At 30.7% G+C, this 16,631-nt stretch overlaps 2 protein-coding genes across 2 annotated transcripts; both read left to right on the top strand.

Annotated features, from left to right (window-relative positions):
• Window positions 1-1,500: 1,500 nt before the first annotated feature.
• Window positions 1,501-10,245, top strand: ATCS (Citrate synthase family protein). Its single transcript, XM_068643167.2, has 20 exons — window positions 1,501-1,686; window positions 1,867-1,938; window positions 2,042-2,104; window positions 2,388-2,429; window positions 2,905-2,970; window positions 3,100-3,165; window positions 3,340-3,453; window positions 3,610-3,673; window positions 4,149-4,231; window positions 7,078-7,127; window positions 7,202-7,279; window positions 7,473-7,601; window positions 7,736-7,778; window positions 7,944-8,030; window positions 8,277-8,381; window positions 8,933-9,040; window positions 9,163-9,213; window positions 9,545-9,618; window positions 9,715-9,766; window positions 9,850-10,245. The coding sequence occupies exons 2-20, from the start codon at window positions 1,888-1,890 to the stop codon at window positions 9,940-9,942; spliced, it is 1,419 nt and encodes a 472-aa protein (XP_068499268.1). The 5' UTR covers window positions 1,501-1,686; window positions 1,867-1,887; the 3' UTR covers window positions 9,943-10,245.
• Window positions 10,246-12,402: 2,157 nt separating this feature from the next.
• Window positions 12,403-14,455, top strand: LOC150027433 (uncharacterized). The gene is made up of 2 exons (XM_090302669.1): window positions 12,403-12,574; window positions 13,957-14,455. The coding sequence occupies exons 1-2, from the start codon at window positions 12,447-12,449 to the stop codon at window positions 14,204-14,206; spliced, it is 378 nt and encodes a 125-aa protein (XP_090158795.1). The 5' UTR covers window positions 12,403-12,446; the 3' UTR covers window positions 14,207-14,455.
• Window positions 14,456-16,631: the final 2,176 nt, after the last annotated feature.

The following is a 16,631-nucleotide window of genomic DNA, read 5'->3' as shown; positions in this document are numbered from 1 at the left end:
GCAAAACAAAGATCAACTGGCTCTTTTTTTAGCCAAATTTAAAATTGATGTATTATGTTTTCCTATTAAGTTTTATGAAACTATTTAGTTATTTTTTAAAGATTAATTCGACAGAAAATTAAATATTTATTTATAATATTAAAAACTTATTTAGTTTTCAAAAGAAAAAATAAATTATTTTAGTTCGAAATTGACTGTAAACTAAATATTATTTTGTCATTAAGCTATAATATGAAAAACTTATTTAAATTTTTATATATTTAAAAACTTAATTAGTTATTTTATTCTTTTAAAAAATAAATTGACATATGTCATACATTTAAAAGATTAGATGTCTTAATCAATTTCAAAAGTGTAACAAGTACATAGAAGAGAAAACAAACTCAGTTACGCTAGTCTTCCAGAATTTAGGAATCGATATTAAAAGTAATTTAAAAATTTATTTTTTTAAGATAGTTTTCAAAACATAAAATCGTAATAAAATTATAAACTCTAAAATTACCAACATTTTAATAATGTTATTCAATAGAATTGGGTTTAAAACAAAATAAAAAAAATTGTATTATTTTTTATTAATTTCAAGGCACGTGTCTTTGAGGAGCCAACCATTTTAGACAGGTCAAAAACAAAACCCTTGAACAGCTTCGTATGACCTAACTAACCTTCTTATATTACTTGCCATCTTTTTGGAACTTTCAGTAAAATTGAGGTCTAAGTAAGAACTAGAAACAAACTGCAGCCACATTTTTTTGACAAGTTTTTAAAAAATATAAACTTAAATAATTAATAGTTTTTAATATATAATTAGTTTTTATCTTGACTAATTAATATCTTTTCAAAACTAAGTACCAAATTAATCAATTATAAAATTTTAATTTAAGTATATTATAAATGGGTATTCGTAATTTTTTTTCTTTTACTCAACTTTTACGATGATAAAAATTTAACATACATACCAAAATAATTTTGGATGAGTCAAAATTAAAAAACAAAAATTAACATGTAAAAAGAAAATTGATAAATTAATTAAACAACCTCTTTTCTTCTTCTCTGATTTAAGTCTTTCTTCTTCTTCAAACAAAGTTAGGAGGTGAGAGTATGAAATGACAAAATATTTCAGTATATTAATAAAATGAGATATATTAAATAATAGTAAAATTAGAATTTTTTTTTATAAAAAACAATTATAATAAGAAATCACTTTATATTTATATATATATATAAGTATAGATTAAGTAAGTTTTATTACTTCATCTATCACCACTACGTCACCATATAATAAAAACATCAAATTGTTATAATAGTACAAATAAATTAAGAGAATAAAAGAATTTGAAAATTGGAGAGACTTCTCTTTTTATTATTCTATTTAAAAAACTAGATGTTATTTAATTTGATAATATCTTGTTTTCTCTTTTTACTTACTTATGGAGATAAAAAAAATATTAGTTAATGATTTAAATAAAAAAATATTAAATGGTTAAAAAAAGAACAAATGTTGGCCTTGGTCGTGATCATCATTGACTAATACCAAAAAATTTGGAAGAGCCAATTTTCGCGCAGCACCACTTTATATTACATTCAGAAACCACGCTTCATTGCATAAATGTCTTTATAAAGACCAATTCTGTTCGCAAATTTTCTGGATCTGCGATCTTTCTTCCCTTTCTCTTTGACTTTTTACCGGTACGCTCTTCTTCCGATTCAAACCCTAACTACTTCTTTTCCATTTCCTTTTTCTTTCACTATTCAACGTCGCCAACTGTTCCGATTCACGATCCCTCACCTTGTAGCTTTTTCTTCATCCCATTTTTTATGAATGATTTTTAGTGTTTATGCGTTCCTAACACTGAAGAGCTGGTGCAGGTTGTTGTTGCGCTACTGCAAATGGCGTTCTTCAGAAGCGTTTCTGCGCTTTCTCGGCTTCGGTCTCGCGTGGTAACTGAGAAAGCAGTAACTGACTATTTTGTTTACTGCATTCTTTGTGTTTGATTGTTGCTTATGCGAGTTGCTGTTTTTTATTTTTGCAATGGAATGACAGGGTCAGCAATCTAATCTCGCGAATTCAGTTAGATGGCTTCAAACTCCAAGCTCCAGTAACACTGTAATTTCTTTCTCTATTATTATCACTGTGTTGTTGGTGCTTGATGAAAAGTTAGTTTATTCTGAGCAGTGTTAGATTCTGTGTTTTATCTGAGGAGGGTGCTGCTAATACTGTTATTGTGGTGAAGTTTGGAATTGGGTATTCTAGTATAGTATCTCTTTGTTGGACTTTGGAAATGAAGGATACCTGAGACTAATTGTTGTTTATTATAGCGTGAAGTTGGTTATGAATTTTGGACTTTGTTTGACTTTTCTTTTTTGTGGGTTATTTTTCTCTTTTGCAGGATCTTTATTCCGAGTTGAAAGAACTGGTTCCGGAGTATCAGGTTTGTCTGCAATTTTAAGCTTCCGTGGTGACACTGTCATATGTTGGATGCATTAGTTTGTAATCCATATTTCTCAGGGTTTATTGTTAATTTTCGGGTCTGCCTCTCATTCAAGTGTGTGTGTCTCTTGTCATTGAAGTGTGTGATAGTTTTGTCGTGTCGTGTCTATATTGTATTTTTGGTTGGTATATTGGTGGGTGAGAGATAATGTGAATTCATTTTTTGTTTGTGTTCAGCTTTCAATGCACAATTTTGTTGCAGTGATTGTGCTTTGCATGTGCTTTCAATGCCTTACCTGTTTTGTAATTCTCAGTTGTTTGTAATTCTCAGTTGTGATTGATTTCATAAACTATGTTTCCTTCGTTTCATTGTTTCTTCATGTTAGCTTGTAACATGCAAAACATTAGTTAATTCTTATAAAAGAATGTTATTATCTCTTTCTACCTTTAATCTATACATCAAAACCTGGTTGCAGGAACGGGTTAAGAAACTGAAGAAAGATCATGGAAGTGTTGAGTTGGGAAAAATAACTGTTGATATGGTAATTGTATTATCCTTTTGGAGATATATATCTTTTATAGTTACTAGTGGCATTGAAAACTGTCCTTTCTTCTGTCAATAAGCTTGTGATTTAACTTATTTTTTTAGCACCATTTGTCACTATTTAAAGGTACTTGGTGGAATGAGAGGAATGACAGCTTTAGTATGGCTTGGGTCAGCTGTTGACCCAGATGAGGTATATATGTAAATTAAATCAGCCTTCACTCTTCAGATGTTTGTGAATTATTAAAGTGATAATCTCTTGCTTATGACTAATTTAATCAATTTGTAAAATGTTTGTAGCATTTTTTTGTTAATGTTTTACTGTTTATCAAAGGGTTCTCTGAGAGCAGCGTGTTATATCTTACAGGGTATTCGCTTTAGAGGCATGTCAATTCCCGAATGCCAGAAAAAGCTTCCAGGTGCTTTTCCTGGCGGGGAGCCTTTGCCCGAGGCTGTACTGTGGCTTCTATTGACGGGAAAGGTATGCAACAGTTTTAGAAAATCAAATTGAATTAATTATTTTGGATTTTGCTTAGCTGTGGCATAATATAGCACAATCCTTATATGAAGGTGTTTTAGTATCTGCACTCAGTTCGTATTTTGTTGTATAATCTTTGATTAATTCCCTTTGTCACAGATACCAAACAAAGAGCAAGTTGACTCATTATCCCAGGAATTGCGAAGTCGTGCAACTATCCCAGGTTCTGTTTCTTTTTGTTGTTATACCGTTGTTATAATTACCTTGAAGCTATGTGTTACTCATTGTGGTATAATGGTCTTTCTCGATTAGGTGAATTGACGGAACATAAATTGTACCTGATAATATGTTCAGGATCATAGATATGATTATAACTTGTAGTCTCTCATGGTAGCTTGTGTGTTGTTTAGAACCATGACTGCAAAGGAACCTTATGACTTGCTTGTCAATTGTCCCTTTTTTCATATGCATGGTTCTTGTTTGTGGAATTGTACATCTGTAACTGCTTGTTACTTAAAATATTTGGATATGCTTTGTTGCATTTTGTCTTGGTTGTGAACATTCAGTCTTTGTTCTTGCTCTTGTTCAAATGTCACTCACAGTGTGTCTAGAAGTTTTTAACATAAAATTTGCTAGCTTGTTTCTGTTGTTTATGAGTCTGTGTTCATTCTTGTACTTATTATTAGTTTTTATTGCAGATTATGCTTATAAGGCAATTGATGCATTACCTGTTTCTGCTCATCCAATGACTCAATTCACAACTGGTGTCATGGCACTTCAGGTTGAGCCACAGATTCTTTCATGATCTTTCTATTTATATAGTTTTCTCTCTGTTCTTTTTAGCTGTAACTTTTCTTCTGTAATTGGTTAATCAATCTGACTTATTTGCTAATACTTTAATAATATCAAGACTGAGTAAAGAATTTGAAAACTAAGATTCATTAGGAAGACAATGGATCAATTTTAGCTCAGAAAAGCATAAAATGGGATGGAAATCAGTTGATAACTGTAAGCAATATTTGACTGGAAATTCTTGATTAACACGTCTAACATGTGCTTATCCAAGGTTCAATCTGAGCTGCTATAATCTTCAATGAACCATATGTTGTTGCTTGCTCTTTCGTTCTTATCCCTCTTGTTGGAGATCTCATGTTAACTAAATATATGACCAAATTATAGTATATAAGTAAGTGCAAACCTTATCCTGTAAACCAATTTTGTAAGGTTAAGTTAGACCTAATCCACTTTCTAAGATAGTATTAGAGTCTATCTCAGTAAAGTTTGTTGGGGTCGTGTCACCCTTTATAGGACTGTTATCTAACGAACTACCAATATTTAGTCTTATGCTCAAGATGTTCAGTCATTAATGTAAAGATATATGTTGTGAGTTAGACCTGAATGCACTTTTGAAGACCTCTCATCTAAGCGGATATAATGTGGAGGAATGCTAGTGCTATATGTTTGTTTCGCAAAAGCATAAGTAATCGAAAGAGTATCATAAAATATTGGGTTGTGGTATGTCTTCAGAATATAATCAAATCATTTTTGGTTGATTTATGCAGCTAGTTTTTGTGCCATAGTTTCTTAATATTAGCATTTGTTGGTATTTTTTTGCAGAGTATTATATTATATCTATAATACAGTATAGATAGAGAATTAACTAGGCTACAAATGTACAAGAAGAAAATTTTAAATATGTTTTCTTTGTAAGAGAAATATATAGTTACCTAGTTTTACATTGTTTCCCCCTCTCTATTTCGATTTCCTATGATTACTATATTTTTTTTTCTACTTTTAGTGTGTTAGGATCAATGTTGTCAATGCTTGAGTATAGTTGTAAACTTGCATGTTGTTGTGTGTTTTGGTGACCAAGCGAGCAAACTCGGTGAGTGACATGGAGATTTTGCTAAATAAATTGGAGGATCGGGGGTCATGTCAATTCTGAATGTAGGCTTGGTTAAAAATTCAAGTCATGTTTGGGCTTTTCCGGGTTGGGTTCATTGACCCAGCCTAAAAGTTAAGAACACTCCATTTGCCCAAGGGTTCAGAAACATGAATGATAACCATTTTGCCATCTTTGCAATTATGACCCGTATGAGCTACATTGCTCTCCCATTGCCATTGTTGGCTGTTGTCGACCCTTTTATCACAGTCTCTAACCCTCCCATCCATATCACCATCATTGATACTTGCTTGACCATTGCCATCCCCAACCTTTGAGCTTGCATAGCAACATTGCTGGGTTTTGATAGTTGTTGGAAAGTGTTATGATTTGATATTTCCTTATGATGATTTGTTCTATTATTTTTTAATATCTTGTTATGCATTATGAATTTATTAGTTATTGTGAGTCATTCATGACTTATGAACATGTTTTGAGATGGTTATGTATTGGATCTTAGTATTCATGATTTATTATGAATTATTTTTCTTGCCTATATCATTTTTAATGACTTATATGACTAACAATATAATTTTCTTATGTGCTTATGAGTTGAGTTCCGATCCTTGAGTTACTATCTTTTATCCTCCTTTTGATCCTCCTGTTTGACAATATTGGTTAGGATTGCTTTTGAAAAAATAGATTATTTCAAAAATCAATTATAGATATAATTGACTACTGGCATGATCGACAGTATGAAACAAGTTTTATTTTTGGGTATATTGGGTGAAAAGTTGATTTAAGATGATCTAAATTTTGTTTTAACTGTGTTAGAAAATTTTATACTAAAATAAAAAAATGGGTATGAATTGTTGGCTTTGTATTTAAATTAATCAATTGTTATGAATACAATGGGAAAACAACAGTTAACTAAAAAATAAACTATTAGCATTAATCATAAGCTCCAAAACTGTGTATAAAGCTATTTCCTTTGTTGAGATTATTATCTAATATACCGAACACATTCGAATAGTAACACCAAAAACTTTTTCCGTCAATCAGATAGCAATCTTTGAAAGGATTTTAATTTAAAAATGTTCTCAAATATCCATCTAGATTTAGACTCTTCTCAAAATAAAAAGGAAGATGAAAACAGGTTTGGTTGACAATATGTTGTCTCTAAGGAAGGATCGTGGTGCTTGGGGATCTATTTACATTTGAACTTAACAAAATTCCAAACCACTATAATAAAGTGGTAACAGCAGTGTATGTTTCAATGTGCTGGAATAATGCCTACACTTAATGAGAAGAATTTCCGGATGTTGGGAAATCTGAATCAAGAAGCAGCCAGGCTTCGAGTCTGAAAGTGATTTACACCCCAGTTGTATGGAACCCATATTCCTTTCTTTGAAAGTGGTCTGCAACCTTTAACATCTAAGTCTATAACTACAATGCTCAATAAAATATTAATAATCAGACAATCAATACCTTGTTTCATCAATCCAGAAAGCATGGATCTGTTAAACTAGGGAATGCAAATCCTGTGTCTGGGACATTATGGGTTTTCCTGAGGACATTCCTCTTTGGTCACCGTGAGAGCTCTATCTGTTCGTTGCTAAGCTTATTACTCTCACACTTTACAAGTTTAAGAAGCTCCTAATCTCTTTTTTCTGATACTTGTTTCTCTTCACCTTTTCTTGTAAATAGAAACAAAGGATTCACAATCAATTCATTACATTTTTCAGGTGCAGAGTGAGTTTCAAAAGGCATATGGGAGTGGGATAGCTAAGGCAAGGTAAAATTCTAAACGGTGTTTGTTTTATTTCCAACATTATATGTTACTCTAGCTGTTTCACTGCTTGGATTTAGGTATTGGGAGCCAACTTATGAGGATACCATGAATTTGATTGCACGTTTGCCAGCCATTGCTGCTTATATTTATCGACGGTATGTAAAGCATATCCATCCTAATCAAAATTACACTTAATATTCTATGGGATGCTTATTATGTTATATACACACGCACACAAAAGAAGAACAATGAGAGATATCATTATATCATATATTATGACATTGATCAAAACTGATAGGTTTCTACTGGCGTCTGACATTTGAATTAACTTGTTATTCTATTTTAAAGGATATTCAAGGATGGTAAAATCATACCGATGGATGATTCTTTGGATTATGGTGCAAATTATGCCCATATGTTAGGGTTTGATGATCCAGAAATGCTGGAGTTTATGAGGCTTTATATTTCCATCCACAGGTAATTACAGCAACCCCAGTTATTGCTAATGATGTCACATACTTTGATCGTTACAAGTTGTATAATTCTCTTGTAATTATTGGAAACCCCAGTATCTAATGTTTGATTTATTTTTCCCAAAATTTTGTTTGCAGTGATCACGAGGGTGGAAATGTTAGCTCACACACAGCCCACCTAGTAAGTTACTTCCTTTAATCAAAAGCTCTTTCTATCCTGTACTAATTTTGCTTTATAAAATACTAATAAAATGTATTTTTAATATGCATCGTTTGTACTTTGGTAAATGCCTGTGTTTTTATTATATTTATTGTTTTAATGTACTGTACTGTGTTTACCCCTCAGGTTTCTAGTCCTCTATCAGATCCTTACCTTGCATTTGCGGCTGCTTTGAATGGTTTAGCTGGTCCCCTGCATGGTTTGGCCAATCAGGTTATTTTGTTATTTGGTTTTCCCTTTTTATCAGTTTTCTGTTTATCTGATATAAAAATTTCTATATTTCATCTTTCTGTTCAGCAATCATGTTTGGTTATAATTTTTGCTCGTAATAATACCTACATTTTTACCATTTTTTGTAACCCTTCTGCTTTACTACTATACTCTGTTCTGTTCACTTCAGTCAGATTTATGCAAATACGTATATGTATAGTTTTGTTTACTTCTATTATGATGCTACAGGAAGTTCTCCGATGGATCAGGTCAATAGTTGCAGAGTTTGGAACTCCCAACATAAGTACAGAGCAATTGGCTGACTACATAAATAAAACATTGAGTAAAGGCCAGGTAATGTCATAACTGAGAGGAATCTAGATGCTGAATTATGATTTTTTTTTACTTTTAACTTCAGTGTTTTGCTTAATTATGATTTTGTCTAAACTTTTTAAGTAATGAAAATTGTTATGGAAGAGCTGTGGATACGAATTACATTTCAAAAAATGAAAAGAAAATCAATTGGATAAAGCATGCCACTGTGTCCAATGCGTTATGTTCAAAATCTTTTCTTCCTGAGGAAAATGAAATGTTGGCTGGAGGGCATTATGGTTCTTCAGTTCCCTTTATGCATCTGGACATGCACACACCCAGCCACAATTTTTCTTTTTACAATGCAAGCCTTCCATAACGGGAAGTTTCTACTTGAAAATTTAACAGGTTTTTGTAGATTTTCAAAATAAAGAAATGATATATGTAATAAACATATTATGCTTTATTATAATGTAAGTTTTTTGTATGTGGTAATATGTATATCTTTGCACCAAATAATTTAGAGATAATACCACCATCTGCTTCTAGGATAATATGGTATAGGCTTTGGCTTTTGACTTTTGGATCTTCAGGTTGTGCCTGGATATGGGCATGGGGTTTTGCGCCAGACAGATCCAAGATACACGTGCCAGAGGGAGTTTGCTTTGAAGCATTTGCCTAATGATCCACTTTTCCAGTTGGTAATCACTTTTTTCCTAATTCCAGATTGTGTTGGCTTTGGAGTTCTTTTTTGCTACACAACGAACCCTCTATTCTTGTGATTTAATTTCTTTATGATCTAATGCGACTGTGACCCTTTCAGGTGTCTAAAATAAAAGAGGTTGTGCCTCCAATTCTGACAAAGTTAGGCAAGGTAATGTTTATGTTTTCATTTTTCAATATACGTTTTATGAAATTATTTATTCTCAACTTCATTTAGTCTTTGAATAGTTTCATTAGATGCAAGTATTGATTTTTTCCAGGGTATTCAGTTACTATTTTTTTACTCACAATCGCATGAATTTAAATCTGATCCTTTACATTCTATGTTGGATCTGTTTGCTTTATATTTTGTCACATGTTGTTTTCAATTAGAGTCCCACATTTAATTTGATACACGTTGAACTGATTAATAAATGTACTCATTACACTCTTTGCTATTAGTGGGAATTTATTGGTATGGTTGAACTTTTTCATTGGTGTAGGTTAAAAATCCATGGCCTAATGTTGATGCTCACAGTGGAGTGCTACTGAACTACTATGGTCTAACTGAGGAAAAGTATGGTCTTTTCGCCTTTTCGACTTGAAATAGTTTTCATTTTGAAATTAATTGATGAATGCTGAATCTAATGACCTGTGACATTGTTGTGGACAGCTATTATACTGTTCTATTTGGTGTATCGAGGAGCTTTGGAGTTGGCCCTCAGGTCTGTCGTCCCCCATTGTTTCCTGCTTTAACATTTATGTTTTTGTTACCTTGGGTTAAGGTTTCGCTTTTGGTGGATTTCAGTTGATATGGGACCGGGCTCTGGGAATGCCACTTGAAAGGCCAAAGAGTGTCACACTGGAGAAGCTCGAGCAATTGTGCGCCAAATCATCCTGAAATTTAAAGCACCGTTTCTCTGTTAATAATGGCTAAAACACACTGCGGTACACGTGTGTTGAGTTAAAAAGTTTGGTATGATTGTAATGAGCAATATTCATTGCCCTCCTCCATCGTTTCTATTTTAGAAGATTTTTGTATTTAGGGTTTAGGGTGGATTTCACCCTCAAAAGTTGTCTTTCCACATTTTTTAATGAACTGCAATAATTATTAGGTTTGAATGAGCATATATAAAGAATAAAGGCATTTTGTTAGGGTTATCCCGTTGTATTCTTTCTAAATTGGAACGACGCTTTTGACAAATGATCGACTGCACTTGTATACTTTGAGCCTTACCTATAGATGAGTGTAACTTTCTCGTATGAAAATAAAATAAAAATGTTAGCACTTTATCCTTTCAATACACTTTTTGATACTTTTATTGGCTGAAATTCATAAAAAGTCTTGTCGAAGGAGTTTTGTATTCTCAAATTAGCGGGATGCATTTGCTTATGAATTGTCCACTCATTCATGCTCATTAGGTTTATTGTATAGGAATTATGAGATTAGAATTATGTGAATTAGTTTGATGAGTGTTTTATAATATCAATGTCAACGATTAATTTTGTTAAATTATTAACTAATACACGTTTTTTACACATTATATTTTATGTGTATCCATTGTAAAGAAGTTGAATTTAAATAAATGCTGCCGATTATGATACTAGCGAACTGAAACTATGAGCATATATGGTTTAAAAAATTGAAAATAAAATATCTTTAAGATTTGACTTAGTATTATTTATGTAGAGTTTATAAATTTCATTTTCTTGTTCTTTCTACATTACCATATCAAATTAACATAAGACTAAGGATCCTAATTTTATTCATTCAAATATTACCGCGTGGTTTTATGCGTATAGTATGATGTTTTCTTCGTTTTATTAATTAACTAATACATTAACTTACTATTTTGTTATAAATCCACTATTATCCGTGTAATTGAGACTAGAGTTGCTAAAATGAGTTAGATGTTAATTTTTTGGTAGCAAATTCTTAATACAAGTATTTTAGAAGATATTCATATATATATATATATATATTTCTGGATGAATGTCATAGTAATATGGATCCATGTGTGATCCTTATGTGTGATCCTTATGCATGTGTATACAGATTTTATGAAAAGGACTAAGGATTGCATGTGATTATGTGGTTCAATGTTAAATTACATAAACTTAGGATTGTGGTGTCTTATAGATAATTTTGGTAGCTTACTCTTCTGTTGGTGGTCGCTAGCAATGTGATAACATGTTATAAGTGTACACGATACACAAGTAGATTCTACAAACTCTAGAGTTGTGTCTATAGATAACTTTGGTAGCTTACTCTTGTGTTGGTAGTTAGCAATGTGATAACTTATTATAAGTGTACACGATACTCAAGTAGATTCTATAAACTCTAGAGTTCTGTCTAGAAAGACGTAAAAACAAGATTTGGATACCAATCTAGAATGCTACTCAAACTATCTTTTGAGTTGAACTTATAACATGTATATTTTAAAAATATTATAACATCATCCATTAATTAAATCTTTTAAATATTATAATTCTACCATTTTAATTTTTTACCCATCATCCATTAATTTTAGATGAGTGAATTTCAATTGATAGAAAGAATAAAATTGTTATTCATGATTACTATTACAGAGGAGGTGGGGTAGGTTGAATGAGTGACAATCAAACTTTTATTATTGAAGACAGTCAAATTTCTTTTAGATAGTTTTAATGTGAGAGAAAAAATTTTATTTTGATAAAAAGAATACAATTTCAAACAACTTATTTGAATACAAATTTATTTATTATCTTAAATAAATAATATATATATATATATATATATATAATATTTTGCATGATATAACAATTGTCTATGACAAAGATTAGATGGATAAAATTATAATTAAATTCTCATACTTATTATGCTATCAAAAAGAAAGATTTTATATAATAGAATATAAAATATTTTTACCTTTGCTATAAATAAAACTACTGTACATCATAGATTGTCATATAAAAAAAAGTAATAAATATATTCACTAAAAGATTACAAAAACTAAAAAAAGAAAGTCAATTACCTTTTTTTCTTACAATCTCTCCGTCGAAAATAATATTCTTTATATATACTATTTTTAACATCTAATAATTCAATTTTACTAATTTCTTATTTTTATAAACATAATTTTTTAATAGAAAAGATAATAACTTTTAAACTAAATAATTTTCTTAAAAATTTATACCAAATAGTTTCTACTATAAAAGATAAGTTTAAGTTAAAAAAAAGTTATCAATCAATTTCTTATATATAAAAATACTATTAATGCATTCAACTTAAAAAATCCTATTAAAACACTGATTAACTGCTAACTCAGAATTGAAACAGAAGATAAATGTGAGAATATTTATTGAAGAATTTGATGGTCCTTGTTTGTTTAGAGTGTTGAGTGTTTGTGAGAGTGAGAGAGTGAAATGGCGTATCTCAGATTCTTACACGCACCACTGCCACAGCCTCAGCTCACACTAGGGTTTCCTTCGCCACCTCAATTTCTCTCCATTGCTCCACCTCTCAATTTCTCTCTCTCCTCTTCTTCCTTCAGGTTCACACTTTTTCATCAATTTTTTATCTCTTCATTCTTAATTTTTACATCTCAGTTCTGTATTTTTCTGCACATTTTTCTTTGCATTTGCTCGGTTTCTGTTTTAAATTGCTCTCCGCTTTCTACTGATTGTGTTTTTCTTTTTTAAATTTCAATATTTATATGGCGGTGGAAACTATTGTTTGGTTTTGCAGTGTGCTCAACTAACAGAGTTGTTGGTTTTAATCGTTGTGATAAAATCTTGCTTGCTCTTTTTTTATTTTTCGTTTAAGTTTTTTAGAGAACTTAGATGCAGTTTTTTAGTCTGTTCTTTGGTCAGAAATGGAGTTTTATTTCGATGTCCTACGTTGATCATTAAGCAAACATTGTTATGAAGTTAGTGAGATAGAACTTCGACTTTGATAAGAGAACGTTACCGAAAGCCACTTTAGGAACTACATGTAAGTTTTGCCTGAATGTATTGTTTTTTTTTTCAATTAAAATTAAAGTTTTACCTCGATAATTTACATTGATCTTTAATTTAAACCATTAATATATGCAACTTAACTAGAAGAAACTTCAATTTTGATTGGAGAACCATACCAAAAGCAGATATGCAATTGCATCAAAATTATGTTTAAAACTTTGTACTTTGGCTATGAAAAAATTTGGGGCTGTCACTAAATAAATAAGTGGAGGCTTGGATTCTTGATTCTTCAATTTTCATTGGACAAATTGTACCATCTTGGACTTTGCTTTGTTTAATGGTTCTTATTTTAATCCTTTTCTTCTTTTTTAATAAAATCTCCTGTTTGTTAAACAAAACAACTGAGTAGATACATATTTATAGTTGAAGAAGGAATTGGGCTAAACTGTTTTCGTACTAGTTGTAAGTTATTTTCAGAAACCATCCAGAGGGTTTAGTAAAATAAGCCAAAAAATTTCATAAGCACTTCCAAACCCGTGCCCGAGTTTTCATAAATAAATCTGAAAAAGTTAAGCTGTATGTAAGTAAATAAATCTGAAAAAGTTAAGCTGTATGTAAGTATTTCCTACAGAGACCGTAGCTGCGTATGTTAGGATATGTTTGGATGAAGGAGTTTGGAGGGGGAGGGAGGAGGGGCTTAGTTTTGATTTCTAAATTCAGAGAATGATAAAAGTATTTATAAAAAAATGAACAAAGAATGATTTGAAGGTTACTTGTTAAAAAAAATGAAAAATTTACCAAAAATGAAACAACTCTCTCCTCTCCCATTATATCATGTTACTTGAATGAATGACAGTGCGTGTATTCTAACATTGTTGTAATAATTGCATCCTTTTTAATAAAAAATGTTTTTTCTTATTTGTGTAGTAATATATCCTCAGAGACTGTATTATTTTCTGGTTTTTATTGTATTCAGGTGCAAAGTTTTTAGGAGATTGAAAGTGAATCAAAGGGTGTTGACTGTTTTCGCAACAAACCCCAACTCTGTAGATGGGAAATCACCCAAAGAAGGATCAGAGGTAAATAAAACTAGCAATGCTGCTCAGGGACCTCCTCTCCTTACTATTTTGGCTGGACTTTTTGTCCTTTTCGTAGTTTGTTGGAGCATTTGGTCCATCATAGCGTGGCTGATAAGTTTGATAGTTACTGCTCCTGCTCCGAAATAAATTTGATTATAATGTTTGTGTTTGTATTTTAAGCCACTGCTTTAGTCCTTATGAATTTGTCTTTGTTTCTTTCTACTATTTTCCACTTAATAGAATTTGAGTGCTAAACATGCTAAAGTGAGCCAAGAGCTGGTAAAGGGAAGAAACAGAATTGGCAACTCCTAATGGTGTATTGTCAACCATCTTTTAGTTATGGATTCCATTGGGGCTGTGACTTCGGTATATATTTTGAAGAACTGTAGTTGCTTATTCTTTTGGTTACTTGTCTGCATATATTTTAGAAAACAGTAGATCTATTGGGTCAGATTCTGATATTTCTAATTCAGTCTTTTAAAAAAGTTTAGGGGCTCATATACTTGTTTTTTTTTTATTTCCTACTACTATTTTTTAATTGCAAAATTACCACTTTCCTTTTTAAAGATTTGTATAGAAAAATAGAGTAAACAAAAAAAAAATTACACAAATATTTGAAGACTGAAAATAAGTTGAAAACAATGTGACAACTTTATAATTAAGAAATAAAAACACACAGAAGTAAATATTCCCTTTGAAAACTAATGAACTAAACCAAAATCATATGCTTAGTTAGACATTGATGTTTCTGGTTTTTCTACAAAACACAATTTTTGAGTCTGATGTCATCATCTAAATTTGTATATTGTGTAGTGTTCAACCCCTATGATCCACATCTCTTTAGAGTAGCATAAGAAACCTGAAATGTTTAGATAGGAGTTGACAATATAAGGTCATTATTTCAGAATAAAAAAGACTTGTTTTCAATGCTTATAGCATCCTTCTTTAGGAAAATCAGAGAACACAAGTTGAAAATGAACATATTGATTGAACACAAGAGCTGAGATAAGAGTCTTGTCTTGAAGACAACTCTACAAAACGGTGAAAACAATGAAGAAGAACTTGATGAACATATCGACTCAGAAAATTTGACTTTGCTTGTAAAAAAATTTGGATGGTTTCTGAAGAAAAAAAATGAGAAACTATCTTCAAAGAAAGTATATGAATAAAAAATTTGATTTTAATTCACCAAATTTTCTTGATTACTTGTGGAAAGCAAGGACACATCATGATTAAATGTTCAAATAATCAAAACAAGGATAAAATAATGTGAGAAAAATTAGAAAGGAGGCAAAGTCAGAAAAGTCTATATAACTTGACAAGATAATGATGAGTCTTCATAAAGTATTTTATCGAGATGAAGAAGTGAATATTTGTTTGATGGGAGGACATGATTTTTTAAGTAATGTAAATTCAATTAACTTTGAAAATGATGCTAGTTATGAAATGCATGAAGAAACAAATAGGTTGACTATGTTTCATATTGGAAGAAATGAATAATTGGCATCAAAATATTGAATGCTGCAAAAATTGATTTTGAGAGTCTTGAAATCATTTACAAAAATTCATCTTGTAATTGTGTCGAAACAACTTCCCGATCATTAGGAAATGTGAAAATTATAAGTCTTGCAAAATAAAATACCATATCTAATAAAGTAAAAAACTATTTTTTTTTATCAAGTAAAAAACTTCAAAAGAAGTATAACTTTATTTTCACCAAGGCACTCATTTTTTTATAATAACATTTATTCTTTATGTCTCCATCCAAAATAAATCGCCATCTCGTTTTATCTTTTACCTTAACTCAGAATTTGTTACTTAACCCTATAAAAGAAAGTCTAGAAAGTAAGTGAAATTTTATTAGCTATGAAATCTACAACTTTTAATATTTTCTAACATACCCATCAGATAGATCCGAATATGATTCACGTGTTTTTTTTTTCTGTTTTATAAAATTATTGACCACTCATTCATTTTGGAATATACATTTCTCGGTGTAAAAAATACACTTCAAAATGAAAAGGCTAAAGAGTTGGATTCTTATTGCTTCTCTTTTAATTATTCAATTCAATTTCAGAGGCATTGGAACCACTTCTAATAAAATTCGTCATCTTTGCCTCTATTGTCCCATCCATTTTTGTTCTTTCGTAATGAATTTGGAAAATTCAACCTCACAAAATATACAGATACGTGGTACAATCCCCTCAATCATTTTGCCTTCTTTCATTATTGTAAAAAATAATGAAATAAATATTTTACATTAAGCTGTCACCACTGATAACTTTACCAACACCAAAATTAGTGTCAACATTTTACTTCAAACACGCTCTTAAACTAACTTTAATAGGATAAACCACTTTCAAAATAAGTTTATTTTGAGAATAAAAATTAGAAAAATAATTAAAACATTATGATGATCAGTCATTACAATAATACAATTATTGCAAAAATAACATGGTACAATAGTTGAAGCAAGATACATGTATAAAACTTTGCAAAACTTAAGAAATGCATAAATCTATAACACTATCATAGCCATTATATATATAATTTATAAAACATAAGAAACATT

The sequence above is a fragment of the Phaseolus vulgaris genome, chromosome 5 (genome assembly GCF_051622355.1).
Source record: "Phaseolus vulgaris cultivar YP4 chromosome 5, ASM5162235v1, whole genome shotgun sequence".
NCBI classification, from domain to species: Eukaryota; Viridiplantae; Streptophyta; class Magnoliopsida; order Fabales; family Fabaceae; genus Phaseolus; species Phaseolus vulgaris.
Note: the sequence above shows the minus strand (reverse complement) of the source record. Positions and strands in the feature narration are given on the sequence as shown.